This window comes from Carcharhinus amblyrhynchos, chromosome 23, assembly GCF_965287045.1.
Source record: "Carcharhinus amblyrhynchos chromosome 23, sCarAmb.v2.hapA, whole genome shotgun sequence".
NCBI classification, from domain to species: domain Eukaryota; kingdom Metazoa; phylum Chordata; class Chondrichthyes; order Carcharhiniformes; family Carcharhinidae; genus Carcharhinus; species Carcharhinus amblyrhynchos.
Window position 1 is genome coordinate 5,120,047 of NC_137346.1, and position 19,984 is coordinate 5,140,030.

A 19,984-nucleotide genomic window follows, 5' to 3' on the forward strand; every position below is an offset into this window, starting at 1 on the left:
GTTACATTGCATTATATTTCCATTGAGTAACAGTGGAGGCATTCTTCAAATCTCTGCTTTTCACACAGACGTTCCTCAAAGCGGACCCTCAGTTTCTGCCGACTCTATTGATGTTCTGCCTTGAGACTGAACAGGGCCCATGAATAACCAGCAACTGCTCCAATTCCATTTCACTCTCCACAGACGCTGCCAGGCCTGCTCAGTTTTTCCAGCATTTTCCATTTTTATTCCGATTCTTCCCTAGCCGACCTCCCCACTTGTACTCTCCACGATCTTCAACTCATCTAAAACTCTACTCATCTAAAACAGTCACAATGCCAGGGGTGTACTACAGGCCTCCTAACAGCCCACGGGAAGTGGAGGAATGGATATGTAAGGTGATTCTGGATAGGTGCAGAAAAAATAGAGTTGTTGTAGTGGGAGACTTTAATTTCCCTTGTGTAGGCTGGAAAGTGCTTAGGGCTGGGAGTCTGGACAGGGAGAAATTTGTAAAATGCATACAGGAAGGTTCTTTGGAACAATATGTTGATAGGCCAACTAGAGAGGAGGCTATACTAGACCTAGTGCTGGGGAATGAGCCCAGTCAGGTTGTCAAAGTTTCAGTAGGGGAACATGTGGCAAATAGTGACCACAATTTCGTAAACTTTAAGATAGTAATGGAAAAGGATGTGTGTTATCCTACTGGCAGGTGCTGAATTGGGGGAAGGCTAAGTATAGCTGGATTAGACAGGAATTGGTGGCCATTGATTGGGAAAGGCTGTTCGAGGGTAAATCCACACCTGGCATGTGGGAGTCCTTTAAGGAGCAGTTGATGGGGTTGCAGGACAGGCATGTGCCTGTAAAAAGGAAGGATAGGAAAGGTAGGATTCGAGAGCCATGGATAACCAGGGAAATTGAGGGTCTGATCAAAAAGGAAAGAGAAGTGTACGTTAGGTCCAGGCAGCTAAAAACAGATGGAGCACTGGAGGAATACAGAGAGAGTAGGAAAGAACTCAAACGGGGAGTTAGAAGGGCAAAAAGGGGTCATGAAATGTCCTTGGCAGACAGGATTAAGGAGAATCCTAAGGCATTTTATTCATACTTTAGGAACAAAAGAGTTGTCAGGGAAAAAATTGGACCTCTCAGGAACAAAGGAGGGGAATTATGCTGAGAGCCCATGTAAGTAGGGGAGATCCTAAATGAACACTTTGCGTCAGTATTCACAAGGGAGAGGGATGTGTTGACTGGAAGTGTCTCAGAGGGAAGTGTTGACCCGTTAGAGAAAATCTCCGTTACAAGGGAGGAAGTGTTAGGTTTTTTAGGGAACATTAAGACTGATAAATCCCCAGGGCCTGATGGCATCTATCCTAGACTGATCAGGAACACAAGAGATGAAATTGCTGGGCCTCTGACGGAAACCTTTGTCTCTTCATTGGACACAGGTGAGGTCCCAGACGATTTGAGGATAGCGAATGTGCTACTGTTATTTAAGAAGGGTAGCAAGGATAACCCGGGTAATTACAGGCCGGTGATCTTGACGTCCGTGGTAGGGAAATTGTTGGAGAGGATTCTTAGAACATAGAACATTACAGCGCAGTACAGTCCCTTCGGCCCTCGATGTTGCGCCGACTAGTGGAACCAATCTAATGACCCTCTAACCTAAACTATTCCAATGTTATCCATATGCCTATCCACTGACCATTTGAACGCCCTTAAAGTTGGTGAGTCCACAACTGCTGCAGGCAGGGCATTCCACACCCTTACTACCCTCTGAGTAAAGAACCTACCTCTGACATCCGTCCTATAACTACCACTCCTTAATTTAAAGCTATGTCCCCTCGTGTTAGCCATCTCCATCCGAGGAAAAAGGCTCTCACTGTCCACGCTATCCAATCCTCTGATCATCTTGTATGCCTCAATTAGGTCACCTCGTAACCTTCTTCTCTCTAATGAAAATAACCTCAAGTCCCTCAGCCTTTCCTCATAAGACCTTCCCACCATACCAGGCAACATCCTGGTAAACCTCCTCTGCACACTTTTCAATGCCTCCACATCTTTCTTATAATGCGGCGACCAGAACTGTACACAATACTCCAAGTGCGGCCGCACCAGAGTTTTGTGCAGTTGTAACATGACCTCACGGCTCCGAAATTCAATCCCTCTACCAATAAAAGCTAACACACCGTACGCCTTCTTAACAACCTTATCAACCTGGGTGCCAACTTTCAGGGAGCTATGCACATGTACCCGGAGATCTCTGTGCTTATCAACACTACTAAGAGTCCTTCCATCAGCCCTATATTCTGTACTCCTGTTATTCTTACCAAAGTGAATCACCTCACACTTTTCCATATTAAACTCCATCTGCCACCTCACAGCCCAGCTCTGCAGCTCATCTATGTCCCTCTGCAAACTGTAACATCCATCCTCCCTGTCTGCAACTCCTCCGACTTTGGTGTCGTCAGCAAATTTACTAATCCATCCTTCTACACCCTCATCTAGGTCATTTATAAAAATGACAAACAGCAGTGGCCCCAAAACAGATCCTAGAGGTACACCACTTGTAACTGAACTCCAGGTTGAATATTTCCCATCAACCACCACCCTCTGTCTTCTATCAGCTAGCCAATTCCTGATCCAAACTGCTAAATCACCCTCAATCCCATGCATCTGCATTTTCTGCAGTAGCCTACCATGGGGAACCTTATCAAACACTTGTCTAAAATCCATATATACCACGTCAACTGCCTTACCCTTATCCACCTCTTTGGTCACCTTTTCAAAAAACTCGATAAGGTTTGTGAGGCACAACCTACCCTTCACAAAACCGTGTTGACTATTCCTAATCAATTTATTTCCCTCTAGATGATTATAAATCCTATCCCTTATAATTCTTTCCAAAACTTTGCCCACAACAGAAGTAAGGCTCACCGGTCTATAATTCCCAGGATGGTCTCTGCTCCCCTTCTTGAACAAGGGGACAACATTTGCTATCCTCCAGTCTTCCGGCACTATACCTGTAGCCAATGATGACTTGAAGATCAAAGAGAAAGGCTCTGCAATCTCCCCTCTAGCCTCCTAGAGAATCCTAGGGTAAATCCCATCCGGCCCAGGGGACTTACCTATTTTCATACTCTGAAGAATTGCTAACACCTCCTCCTTATGTACCTCAATCCCGTCTGGTCTACAACCCTGTATCGCAGTATTCTCCTCGACTACACTGACTTTTTCGTATTCTCCTCTACTACACTGACTTTTTCAAAGGATAGATAGGATAGGATGTATGCACATTTAGAATGGAATAATCTCATTAGTGATAGATAGCATGGTTTTGTAAGAGGGAGGTCATGCCTCACAAATTTGGTGGAGTTTTTTGAGGGGGTGACAAAAACAGTTGACGAGGGGAAGGCCGTGGATGTCGTCTATATGGATTTTAGCAAAGCGTTTGACAAAGTCCCTCATGGCAGGTTGGTGCAAAAGGTTAAATCTCATGGGATAAAAGGTGAGGTGGCTAGATGGGTAGAGAACTGGCTTGGCCACAGAAGACAGAGGGTAGCAGTCGAAGGGTCTTTTTCCGGCTGGAGGTCTGTGACTAGTGGTGTTCTGCAGGGCTCTGTACTGGGACATCTACTGTTTGTGATCTATATAAATGATTTGGAAGATGTAACTGCTGTGATCAGTAAGTTTGCGGACGACACAAAGATGGCTGGACTTGTGGATAGCAATGAACATTGTCAGAGAATACAGCAGGATATAGATAGGCTGGAAAATTGGGTGGAGAAATGGCAGATGGAATTTAATCCAGATAAATGCAAGGTGATGCATTTTGGTAGAACTAATGTAGGGGGGAGCTATACAATAAATGGCAGAACCATCAAGAGTATAGACACACAGAGGGACCTGGGTGTACAAGTCCACAGAACCTTGAAGGTGGCATCACAGGTGGAGAAGGTGGTGAAGAAGGCATATGGCATGCTTGCCTTTATAGGACAGGGCACAGAGTATAAAAATTGGCGTCTGATGTTACAGCTGTATAGAACATTGGAAAGGTCACATTTGGAGTACTGCATCCAGTTCTGGTCACCACACTACCAGAGGACGTGGAGTACAGAAAATGTTTACCAGGATATTGCCTGGTATGGAGGGTCTTAGCTATGAGGAGAGATTGGGTAAACTGGGGTTGTTCTCCCTGGAAAGAAGGAGTATGAGGGGAAACCTAGTAGAGGTGTATAAGATTATGAAGGGCATAGATAGGGTGAACAGTGGGAAGCTTTTTCCCAGGTCGGAGGTGACGATCGCAAGGGGTCACAAGTTCAAGGTGAAGGGGGCAAGGTTTAACTCAGATATCAGAGGGACATATTTTACACAGAGGGTGGTGGGAGCCTGGAATGCACTGCCAAGCAGGGTGGTGGAGGCCGACACGCTGGGATCATTTAAGACTTACCTGGATAGCCACATGAATAGACTGGGAATGGAGGGATACAACCGAATGGTCTAGTTGGACCAATGAGCAAAGCAGGCTTAGAGGGCCGAAGGGCCTGTTTCCTGTGCTGTATTGTTCTTTGTTCTTTGCTATCTGTATTCTAATTTACACCCAGTCCCATTCACCCATCACCCTGTGCTCGCTGATCTATAATGGCTCCTCATAACTCCATTTTAAAATTGTCATCTTAGGGTCCAAATCTGTCTATCCTCTTCAAATCCTCTGAGATAGGCAGAGGGATCTGAGTGTACGGGTACACAGGTCACTGAACGTGGCAACACAGGTGGAGAAGGTAGTCAAGAAGGCATACGGAATGCTTACCTTCATCGGACGGGGCATTGAGTTTAAAGATTGGCAAGTCATGTTGCAAGTCCATAGATCCCTAGTTAGGCTGTCCTTGGGATATAGTGTTCAATTCTGGTCGCCACATTACCAGAAGGATGTGGAGTCTTTGGAGAGGGTACAGGAAAGATTTACCAGGATGTTGCCTCATATGGAGGACATTAGCTACGAGGAAAGGTTGGAGAAACTTGATTTTTTCTCACTGGATTGATGGAGGTTGAAGAGTGATCCCTGATAGAAGTCTACAGCATAATGAGGGGCAGGGACAGAGTGGATAGTCAGAAGGATTTTCCCAGGGTGAAAGAGTCAGTTACGAGGGGGCATAGGTTTAAGGTGTGAGGGGCAAGGTTTAAAGATTGGGTGCCTGGAACTCACTGCCGGGGGGAGGTTGTGGAAGCAGATATGATAGTGACTTTTAAGGGGTGCCTTGACAAATACACAAAGTATGGGAATAGAGGGACATGGTACCCGGAAGAGTAGGGGGGTTTAGTTCAGGCTTTGTGGGCCGAAGGGCCTGTTCCTGTGCTGTATTGTTCTTTGTTCTTTGCTCCATGGTGTTCCTTCAATTCTGCATTCCTCCAGCTGTCTAGGCCAGATGTCCTAAACCTCTTCACTCCCCTCTCATCCTTTACAATGCTCCTCAAAAATCTGCTCCTTTGACTAGTATTTTGGTTTGTCCTCACGGATCCTTCTTTGGCTCATTGTCAAGATTTTGTTTGATTACTGTCCTCTGAGGGGCTTTGGGATGACTGTAATACAATATATTAAAGGTGCTGTATAAATGCATGGAATTACTTTATAATTGTCTGAAAACAGCCATTATCACCATTTCTCTGCGGCGTGGGGGGACGGGGGTGGGGGGAAAGGGGCATTGCCACTGATCTCCCACTAAATTATGGAGTGACTCTGGGACAACCTGTGCTGAAGTTCAGGTGTTCAGCAAGACTGTGAAAGTGTTTATCTGAGTCCGTAAACCAGAGAAAGTTCACGGGGCAGGGGGTTGGGGAGCGTCAGGCCACAGCAATCGAGTGGGGAGTTAATCATCTTTGGCCCTACATTAACACCAAGCTGTTGGATTCACTTATTGCTGAGCCCAGGCCGCCAACTCCCTTCACTGTGCTCCAACCCACACACCTCTCCCAGCTATCAAAACAAAGCAACACTGGGGAAAAAAAAGCACATTTCCCAGAAATGAGCAGATTATTTTTAACGTGAGAAAAAAAACTTCAAAATGCATAAGTGTTAAATTATTTTCCGTAACCCTTATGGGAAGTAATAAGATGGCAGTAATTAAAGGTCGCGACCCCCCCTCCACTACAACCAGTCGACTTCAATCTCTCTTTTACCGACAAAGATTTCTGCCACTTGCAATCACCACACATCAGTGGACTCCAAAGCCAGTCCCACTTAAATCCAGATTTATGAGAATTTTGACACCATTATGACTATTTAAACTAGTTATCACACACACATACACACACCAACACTTGTACTGAGAATGGCCCATGGTCAGGAGAAATTAGAAGGAGGAGATGTTCTGGCCTTTTTTATAACAGGAAGAAATTGTCTTGTGGACAAGTGAGTGGATGTCAGAGCTGCCAGTGCTGGGCCTGGCTAAGTGTGTCACCGTGTACTTGCACGGATGGTTGACTGCACCGTGCTGTAAGATTAAAGGTTCAGCTGCTGTTACACAGGCTGAGGGATGCAGTGCATCATACAGCCTGCTATGTTACTGCAGACTGGGAAGGTTCCAAGTTGAGTGACTGTTGACATATCTGTCCCCCCACAATTAGCCCCAGAGCCTGCGGGTAGTGACTGGAAAAGGCGGCCTGACTTTCACTGTCGGTGCCCCCTACAGTCAACCAGTCTGTCCACGCTCCCTGCCTAAGCTCACACATGAAGTGTGACCTCTGGTCAGCCTGTCTGATTCAGCACCTTCAGCTGGGAGTGAAATGGAAGGGAGCATGCTCTGACTTGTGTAAAAGCGCAAATATTGTGGGTCATTTTGAGTAAAAGAGCAAAATAAAAATGATGAATGAACAGATAGAAGGCACAGAGAAAAAGAAATTGAAGGCAGTCTGACAGGCTGTTCAAAGATAATTGAACTGGACAAGGATTCATAATGAACTGTAGAATTCCTTCACTGCCCATTTGGCCCATCAGATCTGCACCAACTCTCTGAAAGAGCATCATATCCAGGCCCACCACTCCCATTCCCTTCCCTGTAACTCTGTGCATTTATGACGGCTAATCCACCTAACCTACACATCTTTGAATACTAAAGGGCAATTTAATAATGGCCAATTTCCCTAACCTGCACATTTTCAGACTGCGGGAGGAAACCAAAGCACCAGGAGGAAACCCATGCAGACATGGAGAGATGGTGCACACTCCGCACAGACAGTTACCCAAGGCTAGAATCAAACCCGGGTCCCTCACGCTGTGAGGCTGTAGTGCTAACCATTGTAAATGATTGATTGGAGATGATTGGAGATTAATTTATTTGTTCACTGATGTGAGAATTGTTGGTAAGTCCAGCATTTATTGCATTCCTAATTGCCCTTGAAAAGATATTGGCCTTCTTAATCTGCTGTACTCCATCTCCTGTAGGTATACCCACAGTGCTTTTAGGCAGAGAGTCCCAGGTTTTTGATTCAGTGACAATGAAGGCACACAACTAAAGAACAGCTTCTTCCCCTGCTGCTGTCAGACTTTTGATTGGATCTACCTCTTACTAAGTTGATCTTTCTCTACACCCTAGCTATCACTGTAACACTACGTTCCGCACTGTCTCCTTTCCTTCTCTATGAACGGTATGCTTGTCTGTATAGCACGCAGGAAACAATACTTTTCACTGTATGTGACAATAATAAATCAAATCAAAAATGATATAATTCCAAGTTCAGATACTGTGTGCTTTAGAGAACTTGCAGGTAGTGATGTTCCCACGTGTCTACTGCCCTTGTTCCTCTGGGTGGTGGATGTTTTAAAATATTCTAAAATAGACTCTTCCCGCTCAAAAAAGACAATAGGACTAGGGGGCACAGCCTCAAGATAAAAGGGGGGCGGTTTAGAACGGAGTTGAGGAGGAACTTCTTCACTCAAAGGGTGGTGAATCTCTGGAATTCTCTGCCCGTTGAAGTGGTGGAGGCTGCCTCGCTAAATATTTTTAAGTCGCGGGTTGATGGGTTTTTGATAGGAGAGGGGATTAAGGGTTATGGGGAGAGGGCGGGAAAGTGGAACTGAGCAGCGACAGATCAGCCATGATCTTATTGAATGGCGGGGCAGGCTCGAGGGGCTGGATGGCCTACTCCTGCTCCTATTTCTTATGTTGCAGATTGGTAAGGTACTGTTGAAGGAACCTTGGCACATTGCTGCAGTGCATCTTGTATATGTTACACACTGCTCCCACTGTGCATCGGTGATGGAGGGAGTGTATGGTTGAGATGATGAAATGGGTACCAATCAAATGAACTGCTTTACCTTGAACGGTTTAGAGCTTCTGGAATGTTGGATCTTATCCAGTATTCACTCACACTCCTAACTTGTGCCTGTGGACAGGCTTTCGGGAATCAGGAGGTGGAACAGTCTCACAGCTGTGATTATTCCCAAATTGGCCAAATAATGGCCAGAGAGTGGGATTGCTGTCTGATTGAAGACAACAAGTGGTTTCTTGAAGATAGAGGACCAATCAGAGACCCTCCAACACAGAAAATCGAAGCAGGAGTAGGCCATTCAGCCCTTCGAGCCTGCTCCACCATTCATTTTCTTTTCTGCACTCTTTCTAGTTCAATAATATCCTTTCTAAAATAGGGTGACCAGAATTGCACACAGTATTCCAAGTGTGGCGTACACACTGACACCAAGGGGCAATCATAGGGGGAACCGTCTGAATGAACGTAGCCCTGTTTCCATCTGACATCCTGTTGCTGTTGCTTGTAGCTCCTCCCAGTAGGAGATTGGCTGCCATGAGATATCACACTCATCTGTCTTACTCCACCCTCAGACATCCACTGTGGTTGCAATTGCTCTGTAAAGTCCATCATCTCACTCCAGCTAGTCAACCTCTCTTCCTACTGCCTTTTATTTTGCCGTCTAGAAGTGATCTCTGTAACTTCTCACTGCTGATCACGTGACCAAAACACTGACAGTTTCTTTTCGGGATGTCACTTTTTTTAGAGTTCTTTTCGCCCTTTCAATTTCAAGCACCTCTTTAAACTTCATGTCTCCTATGGCCTGCATATGGGGCAGTATGTTCTGCGCATGGGATTTTTAGCACATGCCTTGAAATCCACGTTTTAAAGGCCTCTACTTTCTGCAAAAAATCTTTACTTATCTGACGTCCAGGCACATCTTTTGAGTGGGAATCACTTGTAGAATTGGTACCAGAGACACGGGGATTTCAGTTAAATGGAGCGTCTAGAAAAACTGAGATTGTTAAGGTTGATTTGATAGATGTCTTCAAAATTATGAGGTATCTTGAAAGAGGAAATAAGGAAAAACTGTTTCCAGTGGCAGGAGAATCAGTAACCTGGAAACGCATTTAAAGTAATTGGCAAAAAGAACCAAAGGAAAGGTGGAAATAAATATTTTTATGCGGGGGTTGGAATGCTGTAGCTGAGAGGGGATGGAAGCAGGTTCAGTAGTAACTTCCAAAAGAAAATTGACAAATACTTCAAATGGAAGAACTTACAGGGCTTCAGGGAAAAGGGAGTTGGACTAATTGGATAGGAGCCAGCATTGACAAGATGGGCTGAAAGACCTCCTGTGCTAGAAAATTCTTTCTTAGCCTGATGGTTTCATCATCTGTTGTAAAGTTCAGACTGTTGTTTCTGTGAGACCAGCTAACACAGCACAGAGCAGCAAAAGACTGCAGCATCTCCTATTCTAAATGGTCCAGAAATGTGAGCGTTACCAGCAGGGAAACTGAAGGGTATTTCAATTTAGCCGATCTTGCCAAGCAGCTGACGGTACATCTCGTGATCATTAAATGTCATCAATCCATTTTCTGCTCTTAATGTAAGAGCAAATTTACCACAGCAAAATTCTATTTTTCTGATAGACACAGGCGGTACGGTGGCACAGTGGTTAGCACTGCTGCCTCACAGCAGTTCGATTTCCCGCTTGGGTCACTGTGTGGAGTTTGCACATTCTCCCTGTGTCTGTATGGGTTTCCTCCGGATACTGTGATTTCCTCCCACAGTCCAAAGACATGCTGGTTAGGTGCATTGGCCATGCTGAATTCTACCTTGTTGTACCCAAACAGGCACCAAAATGTGGCAACTAGGGGATTTTCACAGTAACTTCATTGCAGTGTGAATGTAAGCCTACTTGTAACTAATAAATAAATTTCACTTAGACATGTGGGTTAGACGAACATTAAGGCTCACTCTATACTCCACAAATAACAGGCCTTAATGCTTACCTCAGAGAGATTCCCATCACGACAACACAAATATTTCCAGTATCGCATCAGCCAGGCTTTGTGGAGTCTCAAGAATGAGATTGTCAGTTTACTCACTAATTATTGTATTGCTCATTTCTAAAGACTTCCCAAATTTCATCTGATGTAGGATTCTTACGGCAGATTACGACACAATCCAAGCTGTCGATTCAGTGTAGCTTCCCAGAGGTGCATGGGAAAATGCGTTAGTCAATGTGCTGCTGGCTGACTGGTGGTAAATATGTTCCTCCCACTCCTAGTCTGGGAAACTGGCCATTTCACTGTGTTGTCAGCTGAGAAGTGGGCCACTCACCCTCCCACACCAAAGAGACCAGATGGACAGGGGACCCCTTGAGGGGAAGGGATGGGGGGAGGGAGGGGGTAACGGAAATAAAATTGTACAGAAATCGTACAAAGCATTGATTCCAAATTCAGGAGCCGGCTGCAGCAGGGGAAAGGCACTGCGTCTGATTGCAGCTTTGGACTATGTTTATTTTTCAATTGGATGCTGGGCAGCAAATGCCAAGACAGGAGACATATAACCAGAGACAGCTGCTCCCAGCGCCAGATGAAGATGAAAAATCAGACAGGATAAGTTGAGTATTAGTGTGGGATAGTTCATTAGTGTCAACACACAACTGAATTAGGGCCTTAACTTCCTGAATTCAGCACAGAGACAGAGAAGGGAGTTGGGTGGGGTGGGGTTGGGAGGGGGGAGTCTCTAAACTGAGAAGTGTGTTTCTGATAGAAGGCTGAGAGATCAGCAAAGGCTGCGTTTGTCGGTTTTATTTTCTGACAGCTTTCATTTCTTCTCTCCCTAAAGGTATTGACAATCCCACAACATTACCCACGTTCAGGTCCCTTGCCCAAGAGGCTTTTTACTTTGCGGTTAGACTTAGGATCAGGCTCTCATTATGCCTTCTTGGCCTGGGCAGTGGAGACAGATTCAGTCGTAACCTTCAAAAGAAAATTGGATAAATTGTAAAAAGGGAAAACGTGCAGGGATCTGGGCAAAGAGTAGGGCGAACGGGACGGATTAAAGGGCTAGCATAAGCACCACGAGTCAAGTGGCCTCCTTCCATGGAATATTATACCCATGGTTTACAATCCAGACTCTAAAGGACAGCCCGACTTCACCATACCAATTTCCTATGCAAACTCATCCTTACACCATCTCTGGATGATGTTGCCGGTGTTGTGGCAAACCATTTGTAGTTTTAAGCTATAGATCAGAATCCACAGGAGTTAGGTGGAAATTGCCCAGAGTCACTTCATATAGGGCTCTTTACACCAACTAAATCAGGGACTTTGAGCCTCATTGTAGAACAGTCACCCTGAATTTGATTCACACTCCCATATCTGACCTCAGGATGGGCACAGATTGAGCCTACCTTGTCAGAGTAGGCATGAACCCTCAAAGAAAAGTAATTTATTTTTTATTAGTGGTACAGTCAGCCTACATCTAAAAAGTGTCAGGAGGCCCCTTCTTACCAGGAGAGTGGGCCTGATTGTCCCTCCCCCTCCATCTTACCTACACCAGCCCCGAGCCCTCCCCCTCCATCTTACCTACACCAGCCCCGAGCCCCAGCCTAGATGGTATCAGCCCCCAGGCTTTCTGGTTTGTGTTGGGTGGGGTGTGGCTGCTGTGGATTATACAATGAATGGACCTGCGTCTGATTCTATTTTCTCTTCCAGGATTTGAGGTCAGCGGTAGGTTAGGCAACAGCAGCAGTAGTCAGATCGCAGCATTTCTAAATTCCCATCCCGGACTCTGGGATAACATCCAGAAATCAGGGATGTGTAAATGGTTACGTGCCTATGCTCCAAACATGAGAAATTTCCATTTCTGCATCTCCAGCCTAGAGTATCATGGGAAGACTAGAACTTGAGGACACTGTTTGAGAACAAGAGAGACTTTTTTTCTCTCTCCAAGGGTCGTTAGTCTTCATTTCACTTTATTAGAATATCTTTCTCTTCCTTTGTCCTTCATGTATTAATCTAACTTTCCCTTCAATGCATCCACGCTATTCATCTCATTCATTATTTGTGGTAACAAGTTTCACATTCTCATCATCTCTGGGTCAAGACATTTCTGCTGAGATCACAATAGGATTTAATATGAGGGGCCAGCTCTCCGGATTCTGCCCACTTCCTGGTGGATGATTCACTGGAAGTTGGTGTCAGAAGTGGCTTTAGTGGGCTTGGATGTGTGGCTGAGAGGGGTATGATAGACAAAAACTATCAAAGTAGTCTCAGAATAAAGGAATTCGCTGGCACAGTGTTGCTGATTGGCTGTGCCGCAGGGTCATAGTCCCTGTGATCCCATCCAATGCCAAGTTACTGACCACAGCCGAACACTTGTTGGCACATGTCTTCTCCATCTCGTGCCTACAGCACTAATCAGACCACGGTTGCTATAAAACTGTCTGAAACTCCCAGTGAGCTGTGAGTAGAATGTCTGATACTCACCAGAAAGCACGCGGTACTGCTTGTTTAAAGTTTATTTTTCAGTGTCACAAGTCTGCTTACATTAACACCGCAATGAAGCTGCTGTGAAAATCCCGTAGTCGCCACACTCTGACGCCTGTTCGAATACACTGAGGGAAAATTTAGCACGGCCAATGAACCTAACCAGCGTGTCTTTCGGACTCTGGGAGGAAAGCAGAGCACCTGGAGGAAACCCACACAGACATAGGGAAACCGTGCAGACTCCGCACAGACAGTGACCCAAGCTGGGAGTCGAATTCAGGTCCCTGGCACTGTGAGACAGCAGTGCTAACCACTGTGCCACCATGCGTGTGCCATCCAGGAGGGTGATGTGGCAGTGGAGGAGTTTAAAGAGGATCCGTCTCCATGGAATAAGTATCAGGCTCCCCCCTCGCCAGCATCTGGGTGACAGAAAAGCATTAATGTGGACCCAGAAACACACCACCTGCCTCCTCCACATTTCCTGCATCAGGAAACAGTGCCTGCAGTGTGCAGGAGTACTAAATAGATTAAACATTCAGTCCTGTAATCAAAAGCAAACTTCAAGCATAGGTTCCAGATGTTGCCTCTTATTGAGAGATTTTTAGCTGAGGCAGTGAGTCACTGAGTGGGGTGTAACACATCCCTCCATATACATTTCTCTCAGTACTCTTTCATGGGCTTATTGCTGCAACTCTCAGTGAAGGAATTTGTTTCCAGTACCCGATGACTCAATGGGAGATTGCACAGTCCAGTCTGGGCCTGCTCCAGCCCTTGGCCTTTACTGAGTTAGCGCGTTCAGCTAGGTGACACACCCTAATTGTTGCTGTTACCCATTGCATTGCAGTGGCCAAGGGAAAATCACAGGTTCTGTTCCCAAATGAGACTTTCTAGCCCTTCCAGCTAGCTCTGCCATCGCACTATTTCAAAGGCAGACAGGAGAGTTCTCCTCAGCATCCTACCCAGTATCATTCCTCAATAACATCACTAAATAACAGATTATCATTTATCATGTGGGATCTTGCCATGTCCAAACTGGTTATCTTGTTTCCTGCATTACAACAGTGACTACAACTCAATAAGTTTTTAATATTCTATGAAGCTTTAGGTGGTTTCCTGTTAAAGGCTGTAGATCAGTCCAAGTCTTTTCTTCTTAGTCTTAACTTACTTGGAAAATGGCTGCCAAGGAGTGACACGAATGGGTGGCTGTTTCTTGTAGAACTGTAACCCAGAATGACTGTCCACCTCAGGAGAGGGAAGGTTAGCAAAGAAAGTCACAGGGTAAAGTTTCCAGGTAGGGTTTGTTTTCCTTCTGGTGTCCGATGCCCCAGTGGCTGAATAACTTTTCTCGTTTACTCTTACAGAGCTCCAGCGTGAAGGAAGTATCGAAACCTTGAGTAACAGTTCCGGCTCCACCAGTGGAAGCATCCCACGCAACTTTGAGGGGTACCGCTCACCGCTGCCCACCAATGAAAACCAGCCACTCAGCCTCTTCCCATCGAGTTTCAACTAACCCCTTCTCTTCCTCCACACCCCCTCCACTCCCCTCTTACCCCACGCCCCTCCCCTCTTCCCTCACTCCCTCCCCCTTCACCCAACCCCCTCTTCTACCCTTCTCCCCTCTCGCTCCACCCCCCTCCAGTCTCCCCCCACCCCCCTCCCCTACCCCATTTCCTCCCCCACCCTTTCTCCTCCCCCACGTCTCATCAACATCCGAGCCAAGAAAACCTTTTTTTTTGCACATGATTGACTGTAGCCAATGATGGAATATTGGGCTGATCTCACTCTGCCCCATCCAGTAACATCTGGAGTGAGATACTGTCATTGGAATGATGATGGTGAGGGGTGAAGGGGAGGCATTCACATGCTTTACCCTATAGCTTCCAGTTTTTGCTGACTTGTGAAATGTGAATGTGCCCTTTGGGTGTTTGGATCTCTAGAACTGGCTAATTCCCTTGAATCCCCACCAATTTCAGACAGTGACAAATGGAAGGGCTCAAAGCTGCGATATCAGGTCGTTCTGACATCCACTTCATTTCTTGTTTGTTTCTGTTTAAGAATCTAAGCGTGTTGCAAAGCGACAGTTGTTTCATTCCGGAGGTCAGAAGAGCAGCTGTGTGCATGAGCATTTTTTTATTATTGCTTTATTGTGGCTCACTAGGATCCTTCAACCGATACCGTTTAGGTCTTGTTGCGAACCTGCTGTTATCTATAGAGCTCTTGCCCCTTCTGCAGATTACCATGACTGATTCTGTCATTATTAAATAGAGCGGGATCGACCCGCCCACTCCCTTTACTTTTTCTAATGCTGTGAGTGCTGCTGACCTTGGTAAAGCGGGCTGGTGGGGAGCAGGGAAGGTCAGGGAAGTTTCAGGGCTGGTGGATGTATCCTGGAAACAATGGGAATCACAGGAATGAACTGAATTAAGTGCAGGCATGTGTGGATTTAGTTCCCAGGCTGTGAAGCCTCTGTGCTCCCACTCCTCCAGTTCCAAATCATTGGAAAGAAATTAAAAAGGAATTGTAGAGCAGAGGTTGCTGGTGGGACTGAACAGTGTTCCCAAATATTCCTTCATGTACTAATGGGTAAAATTTACTTTTAACTTCTCTTTGTACATATAGCTCCATCCCTCTTATTTTAAAGTGCTGAGTCTCCCAAGACTCCTTCCGGGTTTCATAGATACTGTCAATAACTTAAAGGGATTGTTAACTCAGCTTTGGAGGATAATTGAGTACAAAACCCGTGTCCTTCCATCAGCTTATAACCACACAAACTCCTTTCCTGAAGAGGTCATTGATGGCTGTTTTTCATCTCCCTAACCTGGGATGGAGCTGAATTAACTGTGGCCATCCCAAACTGAGAACCAAGCCAGTGCTTTCCATTTCTGCTGTATCCCACACCAGGCCCATTTGAGCCTTATTTAAATAGAAATTTGAAATTGCTCACAGAATTAACAAACTGGCAGCAGAATCTGAAGTTCAAAGAGGTTTGCGTTTGTCGGTATTTGTGTTATGCTGACAAAACGTATTCCTTTTGTGAAGAAAGAAAGAACTTTTTCTCTGCCCTGGAACTTTGCGCAAGTGGGAAGTTTGGCAATCCTCCCCCTACCAGTGTTTCAAAATACTGTGTAAACAGCTCTGGTGTTAGTGGGCAGAGAGTGAGTCATCCTCCCATCTTCTGTTCTTCCTTCCTTTTCTCCCCCTTGAATCCCAAGAGAAATCTCAGAAAGTACCATGTGAAGAATCCAACACACAAAACCCATATACTTCCTTTCATAGCACCCTGATATATTGACATCTCACTGCCAAATTACAGTATAAAGCTCTGGCACACTGGCACTGTGTTGTCTGCCTATGGTACACCCTGAGTATGCCACCAAACTATGTCAGCCATGTCTCCTACTCAAAGAATTGTTACTTTAAATTAGGAACACTTTACTGAAAGAAAAATGGGACAGGAAGTGGGAATTTCTGGCAAGGTCAGTATTAATTGTCCATCCCGCAAGAAAGTGGTGGTGAGTTACCTCCTTTAACCATTGCAGTCCATGTGGTGTTGATACACCCATAGTTAGGAAGGGAGTTCCTTTAAATAATCCTTATGCATTCCTGCCATCAAGTTCAGTATTGTGTAACAGGACCCCAAACCCCAGTCTTCTTGGCAATGCTATGCAGTCCGAGAAGACATTGCCCCGTTTCACAACAGTGCAGATTCTGGAACGCTCCCATGGAAGTGACGTGATTTTACCATCCCACAGATTGCAGGTCACGATGGGAAAGTGTGGGCGATTAACTGGGGCCTATGTACATCAGTCAACTGAAATCCTGTCTGAGTCCAAAGCCACCAATATAATCAGCAGCCATTGGTTTTCTCGCTTGGGCCTAGCTGCTGCCTCAAGAACAGGCCAAGCAACCACAACACAGAGACCACAAACAGCAACACAGTCATTTGCTGGATGAATCATCTCTAAAAATGTTGTCCGGGTAAGGAGCTTTTCTGAGGCCCACAGAGGACAAAGAGTTCATTGAACTTTAGTGTATCTTATTGTTTTCTTTTATACATCTTTTTAGGCCAGATTTCTCCCTTCCAGTTGTGAAAGTGTTGAAATGTTTTATTGAAGTTAAGATTCTACACACACTGACTCTCACTGGGATACTGACATACATACCAAACACACTGACTGTCACTAGGGTACAGGTCCCAGGGACATTGACTATCAATGGGGTAGTTGTTCCATACACACAATGTCACTAGAGTTAAGGTTCTTGGGACATTGACTACCTATGGGGTAGTGGTTCCATATGCACAAACTCACTGGGATAAAGGTCCCCCAGACATTGACTATTAAACTGGGTACGGGTTCCATAGACACTGTCTCTCATTGGGTTACTGGGATACAGGTCAATGGGATAGATGTTCTTCTGACACAGACTCTAACTGGGGTACAGCTCCGTAAGCACTGACTTTCACTGGCAGACAGGTTCCACTGACATGGGCTCTGATTGGTGTATGTGTTTCAGGACATGCGAAGTGAGAGTTCCATGAGAATTGCTTCTCTTTGGGGTAAGGATTGCATAAACGTTAATTGTCAATGGGATACAGATTTAACTGACATTACTGTCACTGTGGTAAGAATTCCAGGGGTATAGTTTGACACTGGTGTGAGTTCCAGGACATTGACAGTCATTGGAGTATGAGTTTGATGTGTGCTGATTCTCACTAGGAGCCAGTTTAAATATGGGCTGACTCTTGGTGGGAATTTGACTATTCGTTGGCTATGGGTTCCATGGGAGCTGACATTCGTTGGGGTCTGAATTCCAAAGGCATCAATACCGGTAAATAGGCTTTACTTATACATGAGTTTAATGGACAATGATGATTCTCTCACTCTTGGCCAATCTTAATATTCAACCCTAACCAGTGGGTGCAAGCTAGATACGTGAACATTGAGGGGGGTGTTGGGGCCCAACCAAATCCGCTTCCTACTTTTCCAAACGCATGCAGCAAAATAAGCGTGATCAGGACTGTGTAATTTTGTACCCAATACCACTTCCCCATTGCCTCCCCGTATCTCAGTACAAGATTACTAAGGTCAGTGTTAATTGCCTAGACACCTTTCCAGGAGATCAGCTAATTCAGAATCACTCAGAGATTGAACCTGGGACCCTGGTCTGAATACTCAGCTTCATATTTTCCACATCATTTACTCACCAAGCTATTCATTATCAATCCACCTTGTTTATCACACAGAATCATAGACATTCAGGAATGTAAGAATGTAATACAGCAACGAATTAATACAGGTGTTTGAGATGTACACAGAAATGGGTTTATAAATCCAAATGAAAGCTGGAAAATCCTTTTCCATATTTAAACCAAATGACATGATTTACCACACTAGTCTCAACCTTATGACTGTCTGTTCCAAGTTAAATCACGCTCCCAAACATTTAGTTATGTGCCTGATGTTTAATCTAAGGTTTCAGCCTGTGGAGATTGCTATCAGTCATTTTATATTCTACTCCCTGAAGGGCTCTTGCTGTTTCTCTATCCTACTTATCGAGACACGGGTAGGTAGGGTGGAGGGATACAGGCAGTGGTGGCTCCTCAAAGTCTGATTGAAGTACTTGTGTGATGTTTGTCCTTGACCAGTTCTTGTGATCATGATACAGATGATGTGCACCTGCCTGACACAGTGGTGGGTGAAAAGAGACACTGTGATAAAGTAGATTCATGTCCAGTCATTCCTTTCCCAGGTTCAGAGTTTCAGGTTTTGATGGCAGACCCACCCCCATCCCAATAATAACTTCCCAGTTCACAAGGAGCACAACATATTCTTGAAAATCAGTGGAAATCAGAAAAGAAAAAGCAGATGGATTACAACAGGGAGGAAATATCAGGCTCAGAGGGCTGAATGGCCTACTTCTGTTCCCTGTTTGTATCAGAAGGTGGGAATATTGGAGCAAGGGATTAAATACTGGGGAGACAGAATTGCTGAAGGAAGTAGAATAGTTTAGAAGGAAGTGAATACTGTGGAGTGGAAATTCTATACGGAGAATCTGGCAGTGGGTAGGTATAATGAATGGAGAGAATCCCAGAGGAGTGAATGGTGGAAAGGGAAGTGGAGAGATGGAATACCAAATGGAGTGTGGACATGACAGGAACATCCTTGACCGAATTTGCAGGTGAGAAATAAGTCCTCCACTTGCATCTAATAGGAGCAACTGTCCATGCGTGAATCTAAGTTATACGCCAGATTTTGGGAGAAAGTCCTTTTCGAGCAGAGCAAAAAAAATCAGCCCTCTGTCCACTGAGAAATACAGACCTTGGGTGAATTTGACAGGAACTATTCACATTTACCATCAATACCCAGAAACAGCCAGAAAACCAACCTGCTGAGAGGGCACCTGATCCATTTATCACTGTGGATCTTATTGTTGGTCACTTCAGCATGAGACATCATCCTATGATGCAAATAAGTAACAAACTGAGCAAAGTGAACAGCAGGGAAACATGTTAAATAAATGCATTTTAATTTGGTTCTCGTGGTCTGGAAGTAAGAGTGAAAATGGATCCTCTGAATTGGCTGCAGTTTGACCCATTGACACATCTGTGGGGTAAATCAGTCACATGATCTGGATTTGTCGCAATGTCCATTCAAAAATAGCTACATTTAGATTAATTTCACATTCATCAGCCATTTTTTAAAATGTATTTGTAATTATAAAAAAAGCTGTATTTTCTCTGCACACTTTTAAATTTCCCTCTGTGTGACCTTATTGCCAGTTTCTGATGTGTCTTTCAGAACACGTTGGAGAACTCTTGATTCAGAAGATTATGAACACTAGGCTAACTCTGCCGCGCAGTACTGAGGCAATGCTCTTTCAGGGGAGCTGTTAAACCCAGTTTCCCATCGCTCAGAGTTAAGAGATCCCAAAGTAAATTCTGTAGAAAAAAAGGGAGTTATCCCCCTGTCCTGGTTGACATTTATCAAGCAACATCAATTATCTGGCCATTTCTCACATTACTGTTTGAGACTTTGCTACGCACAAATTGGCTGCTGCGTTTTGTACAACCAAGAAATACATATCAAAAATACTTATTCACCATCAAGCACTTCGGGGTGTCCTGAGGTTGTGAAAGATGTTTAAGAAAGCAGTCTTTTTTCCTCTTTATAGCCAGTTGCTGGCAGATGCCAGGCATGAATTATCCAGTTTTCTTTGTTGTTGTTGATTCCGTTAAGCTTTTTCCATCTGCTCAGCACTTCCTCTCC

At 45.0% G+C, this 19,984-nt stretch overlaps 1 protein-coding gene across 4 annotated transcripts in view; it reads left to right on the forward strand.

Annotated features, from left to right (window-relative positions):
- bcas3 (BCAS3 microtubule associated cell migration factor) overlaps positions 1-14,280 on the forward strand; it is an 891,691-nt gene extending 877,411 nt beyond the window's left edge. For all 4 annotated transcript variants that reach the window (XM_080210581.1, XM_080210584.1, XM_080210583.1 and 1 more), the window contains one exon: positions 14,078-14,280. In XM_080210581.1, coding sequence (XP_080066707.1) covers positions 14,078-14,226 — 149 coding nt within the window. In that variant the 3' untranslated portion in view covers positions 14,227-14,280. The remainder of the gene's footprint in view (positions 1-14,077) is intronic.
- Positions 14,281-19,984: the final 5,704 nt, after the last annotated feature.